This window comes from Patella vulgata, chromosome 1, assembly GCF_932274485.2.
Source record: "Patella vulgata chromosome 1, xgPatVulg1.2, whole genome shotgun sequence".
NCBI lineage: Eukaryota > Metazoa > Mollusca > Gastropoda > Patellidae > Patella > Patella vulgata.
In genome coordinates, this window is record NC_065879.2 from 55640544 (window position 1) to 55654968 (window position 14425).

Consider the following 14425-nt stretch of genomic DNA (forward strand, 5'->3'; position numbering starts at 1 on the left):
TATTGTCTTTGCCCCTGTATGTCCATCCACAATTGTTTGTTGCCACTCTACAGGTCACAATTTTTATACGGCCACATTGAAATGTGGTCGTATATTGTCGTCGCCTCCGTCCGGCGTCCACAATTGCTTGTGGCACTCTAGAGGCTAAAGTTAATATCCGATTGACTTTTAATTTATATACAGTGTTTAAAGGGACAATAACACTCTTGCTGGCTTGACAGCTCCAGAAAATAAAAAATAGCCTTATTCTAAGTACTAGATGTGTTAGTGTTCCACCTGTTGTGTAAATTATCCATTAAATCCTATTTTACTTGTCCAAAGGGTTCAAAAATATTTTAAAATCAAAGTCACATTTAAAAAGCTTTACGTCAGGCTTTTCAAATCATTTAGTTGAATTTTTCCAATTTTTAAATTACTGCCAGAGTTATGGCCCTTGATCACTTCAAAAAATCTTGTGGATGCTCTAGAGGCAAAAGTTATATCTGATTGACTTTAAATTTATACATAGTGTTTGAGATCATGAGACGAAAAATCCTAACCCCTCAAAACCCCACTGCCACAATTTTAGACCAATCGAACCATTTTTAAAGTGTAGAAAAAAAATTGAAATTTTAAGATTGAAAAAAGCCCCAAAATCATCATTTTCAGGCCATTTTTCAATTATGGGGTACAACTAAACTACGGGAGTTGATTAATGAAACTTTATAGGATAGAAGATATGATTAATGAGTATACATTCTGAAAGTTTGATGGACTTTCATTGAGAGGTTTTTGGTATAGGGACTAAGTGCTGCAAGGTACCAAAATAGCTCAATTTAGATATGCCATTTTATTCTATCTACATGTATATCTCACCCACTGCGGGTATAAGAATGTTTTTGGAATGCTGACTGAAAAGGCAAATATCTAGTGTATATGATCAAGAAAAAAATTGGGTGGCACTCAACTTGTTTAGTTGTAAATAATCTCCATGTTTGTCCAAAAATAATGATTTTCACCAAAAATGACGAAAAAAAACCCCACTTTATTTATACACTGAAACGTGTAACAGGCACTGGAAACCAAATTAATCTGGGTTCCAGTTCCATTAAGCCATAATAGAAATAGAAATAAACATAAATATAAACGCATCATATATGCATCAAATAATTAACGTTTAAAAAATGTTCCATTATCAGAACTACAAATACTTATTACCAATAAGTGTTTCAAATATATCTATCTATCTGCCTGATAAGTATCTAATCATGAAAACTGAGTGAGCTCACAATTACACCGTTAAAATTTTTAAATGTTGAAGTTTGAAAAGCTTAATTTACTGTAAATGCCAAAAGAACTGTTCTTGGTAAATATAATTAATCTCTCTAGACTAATTTGAAACATTTTATTAATTTGGCAATATAATCTCAGGATCTAGTAGAGGGATGATGAATTTTTGAACAGCAAATCGTAAAAACTAAATAGTGTAATTTATACAAGCATGGTTGACATATAGCCATCTCTATATATTTGACAAATGAATCAAGTGATATTTCAAAAAGAAAAAAAAACAAATAGTATATGCGCGTAAGGTCACTGTTGTAGCATACTCCTCGTAGTGTTTCGTTTAATTAGACCTATTCCCACTCAATACTGCCGTAATGAAAGCAAATTTCTGTTCCAAATTATGACTGGTCAATATTCTGATTAATAACCAATATCTAACTGTGTAACAATATCATTCGGGTTTAAACAGAGTTCCAAATATGTTACATCATGAACGCGAAATTTATTACGCCCAATTAACAAGTGCATAGCAGAATATTGCAGAAAAACCAATTGCGTGACAAACGAGGCTATCAAAACTGCTATAATGTTAACAATACTGTTTGGAGACGAACAATACTTTCACCGTTTTTAATACCTTAAATCACTGTCCAAAGGTTTTGGAAGACCCAGTTTAAACTTTGGCCTATCGAATAATAATAATAATAATAATAATATGTACAGTTATACAGCACACATATTCCATGCACAGAGGCATGTTCACTGCACATACAAATAAATTAATTTATTTAATCCTGATAACAAGATGGGTTTTAAGTCTTGATTTAAAACCAGAAAGAATTTGAGATGATTTAATGACGATTGTTCCACAGTTTAGGTGCATTCACCGAGAACGATTCATATCCAAGTGATTTTAATTTCCACCTTGAGCAACACAATTAACTGATGAAGGTGTGCCCAGTCGGAGATAACATGAGGGAACTTGTATTTGCATAAGGTTGTGCTAAGCCATCCACACACTCATGGGCGCAGATCCCGGTGGGGACACCGGGACGCATCCCCACCAATATTTTTAGTGGTGGGGACATGATATACTGTGTCCCCACCACTTATTTCCGATGTTTTGCTTACTGTTTATTTTTTGAAACTGAAATCATTCCAGAGCTTTTATTGACAGTTCAGAAAGTGTAGAGTTGGTCCCAGGCACTTGAGGCCAGGGTCCTTGAAGTTGTGCAGCTGCACCCGGTAACCGATTTTTATTTAACAGGGAATAAGTGATAATTCATATTATAACAGTAAATAATTAAAATATTCCATAGGGATTATAATAATATGTTTTTATCTGGTATACTGGATGATAAATCACGCAAATTATAAAATTCCAATTTCTAACATAACATTACCACTGTCACATTCAAAATAGATAATATAATACAACTGGTACTATGTGAATCATTAAAATAGCTATGGGAACAATATAAACAGCTAGATTTAACTTTAAAAAAAGCAAAAAGTTATTATTTCGATGTGGTCACCATTTTTGAATTTTAACGTGGGGAAATTCACCTTTGCCATCAGATTTTTAATCACCAATGAATAATACAGTAAAATGTTACATTTATTTCAATTGGGATTGAATATTGATATGTTTAGCTGTGTGTGTGGCTTGTTTTAGTTTATATAAATGAAAAGATTTGTAGGCCTGTACATTTGTGTATCCAATTGAATACACATTTTGCTCAAAGACTTTACATAGTCTTAGAACACTACTGGGAATGGAGGCGGAGCTGGAATCTCAGTAGTGTAAATATTTCTAGTTCTTGTAGTGTACACGAGAGAATAAATCGTGAACGGTGTCTTGAAGATTTGTTTTTAGATTAGATTTCGTATTATTAAATGCTGCCTCAGGGATTAGAATTGTTTGCCAGAAAATGATGCTGAAAATACCCACAGAGTGCGTTTTAGAGCGTCTAGTTTTCAAAACATTTCAGGGCAGGACCCCCCCCCCTTCTTTACTAATAGTCGCCTGAGCATGGACTGTCCCCACCACTAATTTTTGGCAATCTGTGCCCCTGCACACACTGATACGTCAAAGACAGACTTTTGAAGATGATTCTTTCATTTATTGACCACCATTTGAGTGATTCCAGAATGGGAGTAATATAAGAGAATTTTGATGATCTGATAACAATTCGGGCTGCTGTGTTTTGTACAAGTTGATTTATTTTAATATTGGCACCAGATGTTTCTACAAACAAGCTGTTACAGTAGCCAATCCTTCAAAGAACATACAAGTGTAGCAGCTACTTCCTTGATAATCAAGTGTCTTATATGGCCAATGTTCCTGGACTGGAGATAACATTTTCGACAATTTTCACTAATGTGATTGTCCATGCTTAAATTGAACCCTATCCTAAGTTCTTCACAGTGTCTCATGGTACAAGTATTGCATCTCGTAAAACCGAATCATTTGAACTTGTATTTTTCAGATGTGTATTTGGGCCAAAAAAAATACATTTTGATATACTTAATTCAATTACATTTAATTTTAACATATTTCTTGTTATCCTACCTTTAATGTCACTTGAACACAATTTGATGTCAGAATAATTAGGGGATGGTACAGTTTTTGAAAAGGAGTAATTTGCAATCAGCTGTGTGTCATCTGCATAAGAATGTCGTCCTAGAAACCATGATTAACCATGATTAGTTGTCCTAAATTCTTAGTATACATTACAGAAAGGACAAGTCCAAGGACTGATCCTTGTGGAACTCCTGAATTATCTGTACTGGCCCTACATTGGGTTGCTGGAAAACGGTTGCGCGGGGCATTATCAGGCCTAATAATCCAGGCAATGTATGATTTTATTGGAAAAATGATGTCAGAAATGAAGTGATTTTCTTCAAGTTCGACTATCAAATTTCATCTGAAAGAAATATGTGCCAGTCAATTTATCAAAACTATATATTAGTATTAGTAGTCCTCAACTTCCACTATTAATAGAATTGTCCTCGGCCCCGCAGTGGGTGAGATATAGCATCATGAAATTTATATGTTTTAGCATATAGCAAAAGCTACTTCTCAAAATAAATTCCTCATGGCCTCAAATGGTTTTGGAAAAATTTAATAGTCATATATATTGAAGTCGTAGACAAGATCATTGATAAAAACTAATTAAAAAAATAAAAAACTCAATAGGCAATGAAATGTTTCATTCTGTTATGTTTATTATTATTTAATGTATATTTGGCAATTTGATTCACAATAACTTGTCTGCGATATCACATGGACGTAAAACTCTGCAAACGAACGATTGATTCACAATAAAACTCTTGAACCTACATAAACGTCCGGTTTTCATTAATATAATATTATATAATTTGTTGTTAATAAATATGCATTTAGCATAATTTTGACTTCTCTCATTTAGGCTAACTCCTAACCTTGTCTGATGAGAGTTACTTCCCTTTGCCAGCTTCCTTTGTAATTAATGATTTATGGGATTGGTCAATAAAAATAGCACATTTATCAAGGGCGGATAACTTGAAAACGTGTCCTGCCATAGATTAACCTAGGGGTTAGTGGAGTAGAATGGAATGAAACCACTGGGGATACCGAGGATGAGCAGAGCTAAGCAATTTCATTAGTCAATTATTTGGGTCAAGATAACTTTGATTCTAACTTAGGGAGGTGGATGGCCGCATGGTTAGCACATGCGCGCTGTATCATAAGGGGTGTCATTTAGTTAACTGACATGGTTTCGAATTCCCGGTTGTACGTGACAAGGAGTATGGTCGCCTGTCCAACCTTGTGGGTTTTCTCCGGGTCCTCCCGTTTCCTCCCACAGCTAAAGACCCCTACGCGGAAGCGAATTATTGAAATAAAATTAAAGCATGTGTTAGTCCTGAAATGACCTAGTGTGTGTCGAGTGGACATTAAAACCCATCTCTCTCTCTCTCTCTCTCTCTCTCTCTCTCTCTCTCTCGAGATTCTAACTAATGTATAGTGATGAAACTTATTGTAAGAGTTCCTCTACCAGGTACTTCAAAACCATGACTGAGTTCGATCATGAACATTTTCTGCTTGGATTAAGTGTAGATAATCAGTTTGGTTGCTCGATACTTTCCAAAAAGATAAATGTGCAATTAATTAATATGTTTCATCTATTTATTTTGGGATTGCAGTGGGGGACATCAGCCTCACTGTTGGCTTGTTTAGCTTGTTCTCTGGCCATCTCTTGCAAAATGTGGGTGTATCTTGTATGGCAAATGCTTGTTTAACTTGTTCTCTGTCCACCTAGTTTTGTTGTCTAACACTATGATAATACATATGTTTTGTTTATTTTCAGCCTTATCGTTACGAGTTATAGATAGAATATTCTCAGGGGCTGTATCACGGTATGTTTTATATTTCAAGTTAACCCATTATAATTTATATTGCTATTGTTATTTTTCTGTATGACCATAGGCATTGGGGGCCAATCTCAGTTCGGGGTGGGGGGGGGCGGGGGGGCGGGGTCTGAGGCTATTTGCCTGAAAATTTTCTTTGTCAGCTGAAATTTCAGAATGAATCATTTAACTCAAATGAATTTTCCACAAAGCAGTGATAGTTCTTTATTTTTAATTGTCCCCGCCTTTCAAAGCTAGACTATTAAAATGTGTCTGTCCATCTATCCGTCCGTCACATTGTCCAAAAATGGATGGTTCACCCCCCTAACCATCCCACCCAGCTCCTATGCGTATGTGTATATTTCAAAATTTAGATTTAGTTTATCCTCTAGATTAAGGCTTAATTAACATGGTTTATAAAGCAAAATAATTTTAGCATGGGAGTCTTGCAGCTCTCCTGCAAATATTATTGAGAAGGGACTAAGAGACTTCAGTTTACTTCGTCAGATGACAAAATGAATGTTTTATAATTATCATAATTATTAGTATTAAAATAACAATGCATCATTTGCATTTTTCTACGCCCACATTTTCATGTGAGAAACTTCCAGAGTTTAAGGTCTTGAGATGAAGAAGTATATTGATTTTCAATGAATTTTTATGACTGCAAATATTATTGAGAAGGGACTAAGAGACTTGAGTTTACTTCGTCAGATGACAAAATGAATGTTTTATAAGTATCATAATTATTAGTATTAAAGTAACAATGCATCATTTGCATTTTTCTACGCCCACATTTTCATGTGAGAAACTTCCAGAGTTTAAGGTCTTGAGATGAAGAAGTATATTGATTTTCAATGAATTTTTATGACTGGAACAGCTAAATCCATGATGTTAAGAGTTTCGTATACTAAACATTAGCATGGGGCAGAACTTTATAAAAAACAAACAAATTGTAATGGTTTTCTGATAATTACTTAATGAGTTGTTACTCTTAATCAAATTTTAATCTATTTTAAATGTTTCATTACCGAAAAAAGTAAAAATATGCCACAATGCTTGTTGACTGCCCGACGATTTAGCTGCTGTGGGTTTCGTTGCCTGGCAACGAATCTTTCCTTATGCCCTCCAAACAAGTGCAAATTTGCGGGATATGATGACTAGTCATCTTGTTTTCTTTCAAAATATTGCCAGTTGTGAGGTTCTTTTTCTCTGCCGTCCCTCGTCTTTGGAATACCACACCTTTAAACATCCCTAATGCATTGTCACTTTAATCCCTATTAAAAACTCATCTTTTTAGCATAGAATATTATCCGTTTTAATTACTATTTTACAGTCATTTAAGGAATTTTAAATTTTTGTTTTGTTCTTAGACATTTTTCCAGTTATTTCTTTTAATTGTGGATCTACTTTTTAATGTAAATGTTCTTTATATACATATATCTTTTTTTTTTGTTCCCCCCCCCCTTTCGAAGAAAGCAGGGGACTATTAAAATGGTCACACTTTTTGGGACACAATAACTCTCTTTCTAATTGAGCTAGAATGTTCAAACTTGGTGTAGGTGTTTATTAGGTCAATGCCTTGATGGAGTTTGAAGATGAGACAAACAATTTGATTTTCTACAAGTCACTCTTCAAGGTTTTTAGTCTATAAAAGTGGCAATTATACTCAGCCAAATTAAAAACTTGACACTCAGGATTTTTGGGACTAGATTTTTAATATTTGGTTTAAGGCAACTATTTTAGTGTTATGTTGTGCACAGACGACCTTGACATCAACAGAAAGCAAGAATACGTCTTGCCGAAAGTCCTTGACATTGATAACGTTCGTGATGTCACAGTACTCCCCAAAATGAAATTCACAGACTTGGAGAACAATCGGAGGAATAAAGTGTTTAGTAACGGTTGTGGCCTCCTCTAGCGTCTCGTACTGCCACACAACGTCTTCTCATGGATCTCAGAACATTAGTAAACACTACCCGAGGAAGACGTCGCCACTGCTCAGCAAGAGCATGTTGAAGGTCATGCAACGTCAGTGGTGGATTCACTTGCTGACGAACACGTCGACCCAGTTCGTCCCAGATGTGTTCAATAGGATTAAGGTCGGGGCTAAGCGACAGCCAATCCAGGACTTGGACACCGGCATTTTTAAAAAAAATCTGGGTAGCAATTGCTGTATGGGGTCGAGCATTGTCTTGTTGAAACGTTAGTCCAGGCCCATGTCTCTGCATAAACGGAAGAAGAACAGGTTGCAAAATCTGATCCCTGTACTGGACAGCATTTAAGTTCCCTTGGACAACAACAAGAGGAGAACGTCCATGTGCAAAAAAAGAACCCCAAACCATGACGCTGCCGCCACTAAATCGGTCAACTTCTCTGACGCATACTTGAGCGTAACGTTTCACCTCGTCTGCGGTACACTCGGACCCTGCCATCGGCAAATCTCAAAGTGAATCGAGATTCGTCACTAAAGACAACCAAATTCCACTGTCTTTGAGTAAATCTTATGTGTCTTGTGGCCCACACAAGTCGGTTACGGCGATGAAGAGGTGTCAATATTGGTCCATTATAGGGCCTCCGAGCTCGAAGACCAGCAGCCTGCACGCGATTTCGAACAGTTTGTGCAGTTACCTTTCCACCAAACATCTCTACTTGTGGAGGTTGCAGTGACAAATCTGTTTCTAAGATGACGTAATCGTATTGCTTGATCTTCCTGGAGTGACGTCACGCGTGGCGCTCCCGCCCTTGGGCAGTCGGCAATAGTTCCAGTTTGAAGCACTCTCATTCTAATATTAATTATTGTCCGGCGTGAACAATTAAAGGCTCTTGCAACAGTGACCACAGACTGACCAGCATAGAGCCTACCTATAGCACGTAGACGTTCTACATTTGAAGGGCGCGGCATTTTCTAACAAAGATGAAAATAACAATTTTAATTTGTTTTTCCAGTTCAAGTTACGTGTGCGTGTTCAGTTTAAGCAAACTTGCATCGATTGACCTCACGAGTTTGTGTGTTTGCACGTGTTTTTCAGGTTTTTCATCTTTATATGCTCAAAAGTCACGTGATCCACGTGACTTTACAATTTTATGAAATAAAAGGCTTCTTACTACTTACTATCGTTAGAAACACTTTAAAATTTATTTGACTTACCAGAAAAAAAATTTGTTGAAATTCATCAGTGTCAAGTTTTTAATTTGGCTGAGTATATTATTCGATTTACATAAACATTTCACCATGTGATGATGCCATTTCTGATTTCATAAAACTAATTTAACATTTTCATTATCACTGGAAGCAATGTTATTATGTCAGGATCACTTACTTTTTACATGTAACAAATGTATAAAATGAATTGATTGCTGGATTTGGTTGATTCTGCATCCATTTTATATGGTTTCATTTGTACAGGAAGTGACATAAGTTCAAGGGTAACGTGGCACCGGAAGTGTAAATAAAAGTCAAACATTATATGTAATTGTATCAATATAAATTGGATTCATTTGTACAGTAAGTGACATAAGTTCAAGGGTAATGTGGCACCGGAAGTGTAAATAAAAGTCAAACATTATATGTAATAGTATCAATATAAATTGGATGAAACGACTACCGATTTTTCAAAATGTGAATCGGTTTGAGCTAGAAACCGAATCGACTACGACTAAACCGATTAATCGTGACAACCCTACGAAGAAGCCTATTATTTTCAACAATTTACGATAATTAATGCCAGAGTTATGGCCCTTGATCACTTTATAAAATCTTGTGGACGCTCTAGATGCTAAAGTTGATATAAATTTATACACAGTGTTTAAAGTCATGAGACAAACAATCGAAACAAATTCTGATAATTACTTAATGGGTAGTACTCGTAATCAGATTTTAGTGTGTTGTATATGTTTTCATTACTGACAAAGAAAAAATATGTGACAACCCTTAATGACTGCTCCGACCACTTAGCTGCTGTGGGCGTATGTTTTGTTGCCTGGCAACCTATCCTTGATGTTGTATTCTATTAATTATTGTATATCACATTTTCATGTGGACGTATATTGTCATCGCCCCTGTCCGTCCGTCCACAATTTGTTTGTGGACACTTTACAGGTCACAGTTTTTATCCAATGTTAATCAAATTTTAATTCATCTCCCAAAGATCTTGGTTCCTTTCGATATTGCCATGTGTCGTACCGTATTTAGGTTGTGGACACTCTAGAGGTCACAATTTTTATCAGATTTTACAAAGATCTGGGTTCCTTTCGATACTTTTGTATATCGGACCCTAACTTCCTGGATTATGGCCCGTGATTGTACGAAAATCATGTTTTTAGCTTGTGGACCCTCTAGAGGTCACAATTTTATCAGATTTTGATGAAACTTAAAATATAGATTTATATTACAAAGATCTGGGTGCCTTTCGCTATTCACGAGTATCAGACTGTAACTTTCTGTATAACGGCCCCTGATTGTCCCAAAAATCGTGATTTTAGTTTGTGGACCTTCTAAGAGGTCTGAATTTTTATCCAGTTAATTAATAAATAATTATCATAAGCCTTACTAATATTTCATTTTTAAGTCCCAATATATAATTTTTGTGTACCCCATGCTGACAAAGTGGTATAAACACGTGAATTCCCAATACCTTACCATGAATGAAAAACATGAAATATGAATTTACTTTGCAAAGTTTTCGTGTTTTATCAAAAATGACCGGCAGTGAAAATTTTGAAGTGGAAGCTCTTGTGTAAATGTATGTAATACCAAGGTTGTGGACCCTCTAGAGATAACAATTTTTATCCGATTTTGATAAAACTTGAAATACAGGTTTATATCTCAAAGATCTCAGTTCTTTTTTAAATTGGCATGTATCAGACCATAACTTCATGGATTATGGGCGCTGATTGTATGTTTATAACCCAAAGATCTTAGTTCCTTTTGATATCTATTGTTCGTTGAAATATCAAATTTCTCATCGCTTAATTCACGCTAATATGTACTTAAGATCGATTATTTAACATTTAATTAAAGATACATTATGGAAGATTAGATAAAGAGCTGGCAGTTCTCACTATAATAGTTAAAAACAGGATAATGTAAAGGGAATATTCTGAAAATGTCAGTCAAATTGCTCCACTCTGAACCGATATATTACCATTTAAATTTTAGGCCTAGCCTCGACCATCATTACTAAGGTTGGTACGATAAAAACATAGTCTTGATTATCAATTTTGGATTAAATCATCAATGAGCGTTAAGCCGCAAATCAGATTCAAATCAATTGAAAATCTGACACATAAGATGACATCAAGAGTTGATTAAGGTCTTTTCATGTTAATAAATGTCTAATTAATAGTTTATATAACATTTCAGGCCCAAAGAAAGTTCCGCAATAGGCAGATTTAGCTCTTGCATAATGTAGGCTATGTTTAAAAAAGCAAAAGCAAAATAAGCTTGGATTTATTCGATTTAGGATAGTCCTTTCCTATCAAATCTGTTTGCGCACAACGAATTGGTGGCAGGCTTATTAAATAGCAAGCTGAACAGATTGATGAAATTTCAATTTAACATATCTTTGTAAATACTGAACGGAATTGAACCATTTTTGGACCGATATTCCTATTAGAGATTCATCTTTTACGATATTGTAGTTTGCAAGGGATTTCTATTGTGCTAAAATGACACAATGAATTTGTTATTAATAGCATTCAGTTTTATATAAACGTGGATTTTTGTTTTTGTGATTTATATTATTTTTAACATTTGTTATTTTAGTGGTAGTACATTTCAAGAAGGTAAGATGAGTTATACGGAATTCGTCTGGTTTTTAATCGCCGAAGAAGACAAAAGACATCCAAGAAGGTTTGTAATTCTTCCGTCTGTTAGATATACTGTAAACACCTGCGTATAACATGCTGCCATGTATAACACGTACCCCCTCTCTGATTTCGGGAATTTGGGAAAAATCAATACTCCCCTATATAACACATAGATAAAATTTACTGTTGTCATTAACTACAGAACGTGGATCACGCACTGTATAGACCTATCGAAACGGCAATATTCCTGATGTATTTACCCTGTGCAATGTTGATTGGTTACAAAAATTAAGTTTTTATATGTGTTTTCCATCTGTGATATTTTTTGTATATTTGATAATTGGCCAATGAGTTTATAGTTATTTGAAATAGGCCAACACAAAACACAAAAGAAAATACAGTAGACTTCGCATATAATGGACACCTCCGGACCGGAAGAAATTGTCCGTTATAAACGGTGTCCGTTATACAAAAAATCTGCTGTCGACCCTGAATTAGCAATCAGAAGGTAACAAACACCATCCCATGAAATAACAACATTTATCATATGCAGAATCTACAGAACATGCATGTATTTACATAAAAGTCATGTCAGGGCTTGCCACGAGACGCGAGCAATTGCTCGCGCTCGCGCTGTGCTTGCGTAAATCTACATTTACGCGAGCGGTTCGTTGCTCGCGCAAAATTTTAAGAAAAACCTGTAAAAAAATCAAAATATTGACAAGTTTATTGCCGAAACTAACCCAACAATGTCAATAACGTCATAAATTCGTCTGTCAAACTGAGATTCACCCAGCTGCACGCGGCATTTCCTCCTTAAATTTGATTGGCTAATGAAGTTACTCGCCACTTGTGTTACTAAAAATACACTTGAGACCTGAACGTCATGACTGATTTTCCTACGAACACCAGTAACAAACGCGTGATAATCGAGTCTAAAGTAAAGAATGTTTACATCCGGCATTTGGCATTCACGCTAAATAAACACGTTTCAAACTAATATTTATCGGTATTTCTTATTTTATCAGAACTTCGGTTTTTATTCCATTGTGCCGTCGTATAATTTTCAATCTGAGCGTAATAATGGCCAAAGGAAACCTGATTGCCCTATCCACATTTATGTCGTGGGGTGAAGAAATCCATACGGAAATTGGTTTTAAAGAAGAGTCGTATGACTGTCAAAAACAGAAAGCGATGGTCACACATATTTACTGCAAAGCCTGGAATAGCAATTTCTTATGATTTTAAATTGAAATAATGTTACAAAATGTGTGCTCACGCAAACAACATTTTGCGTGAGCAATTTTTATTGCTCGCCTTGCGCGCCCAAACCTAAATTTGCGTGAGCAGTGATGTGCTCGCCATCAATTTATTCGTGGCCAGCCCTGCATGTAGTATTCACATGTTTCCCGTAAGATCAGTATGGATATTTTCTGGGAAAAGTAGTCCGGTCACCGATAATAAAATCAGTAATATCATCATTACTGGACTTTTACATTGATTTGTCGATTAGTGACCATGAAAATCGTCCGTTATAAACGGTTGTCTGTTATACAGTGTCCGCTATAAAAGACTTTGAAAATAAGAAATTTCTATTACAAAAATCAGGACCAAACTGTTTTGAATAATTATAAGCGATTGTCCATAGTATGCGCAGTCGTTATATGTGGAGTCTACTGTATTAACGTCTCTCACATGGTTTATTAAAAGGCTCTACAAAACAATAGAAAATTAACTGTATCGTTTCTCGTAAATGACATAAAATGGCATAAGTTACACCATTAATATAAATGTTGAATAATGGAGGAAATTGTGCCCTTCTTACAAAAAAATTACTTGTGGTTTAACACGTAAATGCATGTAGAAAGTAGTTACTATACTCATACAATAGATGACAAATATCCTTGATAATATAATCCCATTCCATTTCCAATAATTATCAAAGACACAAGCAAAATTTCCATTGCATTATCCGTAAACACAGTAACAAATCTTTGAAGGAAACATCTAACAAACACATCTTATTAATTAAACCTTAGTCCACACCAATTTATTTTCCCGTTTCTCGGGCGAAAATATTTTTTTTCCATTTCAGAAGAGAAAATAAAAATAAAACTGATTTTGATGGTATTTTGACTAGTTATTCATATGCACCATAGTAACAAGAAAGAAAAACATAAACTTAAATGAAAAAACCCAGCTTATCTAGCTGTCAAACTGGAATGTGTACTTAATACAAGTCAATGTGCACAGTTACATATTGTTAAGGTCAATCGGATAATAACTTAGGCCTCTAGAGCGTCCACAAGATTTTTTGAAGTGATCAAGGGCCATAACTCTGGCAGTAATTATCAGAATAGGATTCTTAGTCTCATGACCTTAAACACTGTGTATAAATTTAAAGTCAATCGGATATTAACTTTGGCCTCTAGAGCGTCCACAAGATTTTTCAAAGTGATCAAGGGCCATAACTCGGGCAGTAATTATCGGAAATCGCTGAAAATCAATAAGCTTCTACTTCTCATGACCTTAAACACTGTGTATAAATTTAAGGTCAATCGGATGTTAACTTTGGCTTCTAGAGCGTCCACAAGATTTTTTGAAGTGATCAAGGGCCATAACTCTGGCAGTAATTATCGGAATTTGCTGAAAATCAATAGGCTGGTTCATCTCAAGACCTTAAAAACTGTGTATAAATTTAAGGTCAATCGGATATTAACTTTGGCCTCTAGAGCATCCACAAGCAGTTGTGGACACCGGACCGATGGACGGACGGGGGCGTCGACTGGGAGTATAAAAAGTGATGCTGACAAAATTTATTACTAACTTACCACTAAGTTAGCTGAATATCTAATGGAACTTAAAATGTGAAAAAAGTCTTAAAAAGTGATCCTGACAAAATTGGTTATTTCTCGACAAAGAAAGATGGTAGAAGCAATTTTTGGACATCTATATGATC

At 35.3% G+C, this 14425-nt stretch overlaps 1 protein-coding gene across 7 annotated transcripts in view; it reads left to right on the top strand.

Annotated features, from left to right (window-relative positions):
* Positions 1 to 14425, top strand: part of LOC126808777 (serine/threonine-protein phosphatase 2A regulatory subunit B'' subunit beta) — a 281556-nt gene that overhangs the window by 189100 nt on the left and 78031 nt on the right. For all 7 annotated transcript variants that reach the window (XM_050533746.2, XM_056101922.1, XM_050533748.2 and 4 more), the window contains 2 exons: positions 5616 to 5664; positions 11423 to 11509. In XM_050533746.2, the coding sequence (XP_050389703.1) occupies positions 5616 to 5664; positions 11423 to 11509 (136 nt within the window). The remainder of the gene's footprint in view (positions 1 to 5615; positions 5665 to 11422; positions 11510 to 14425) is intronic.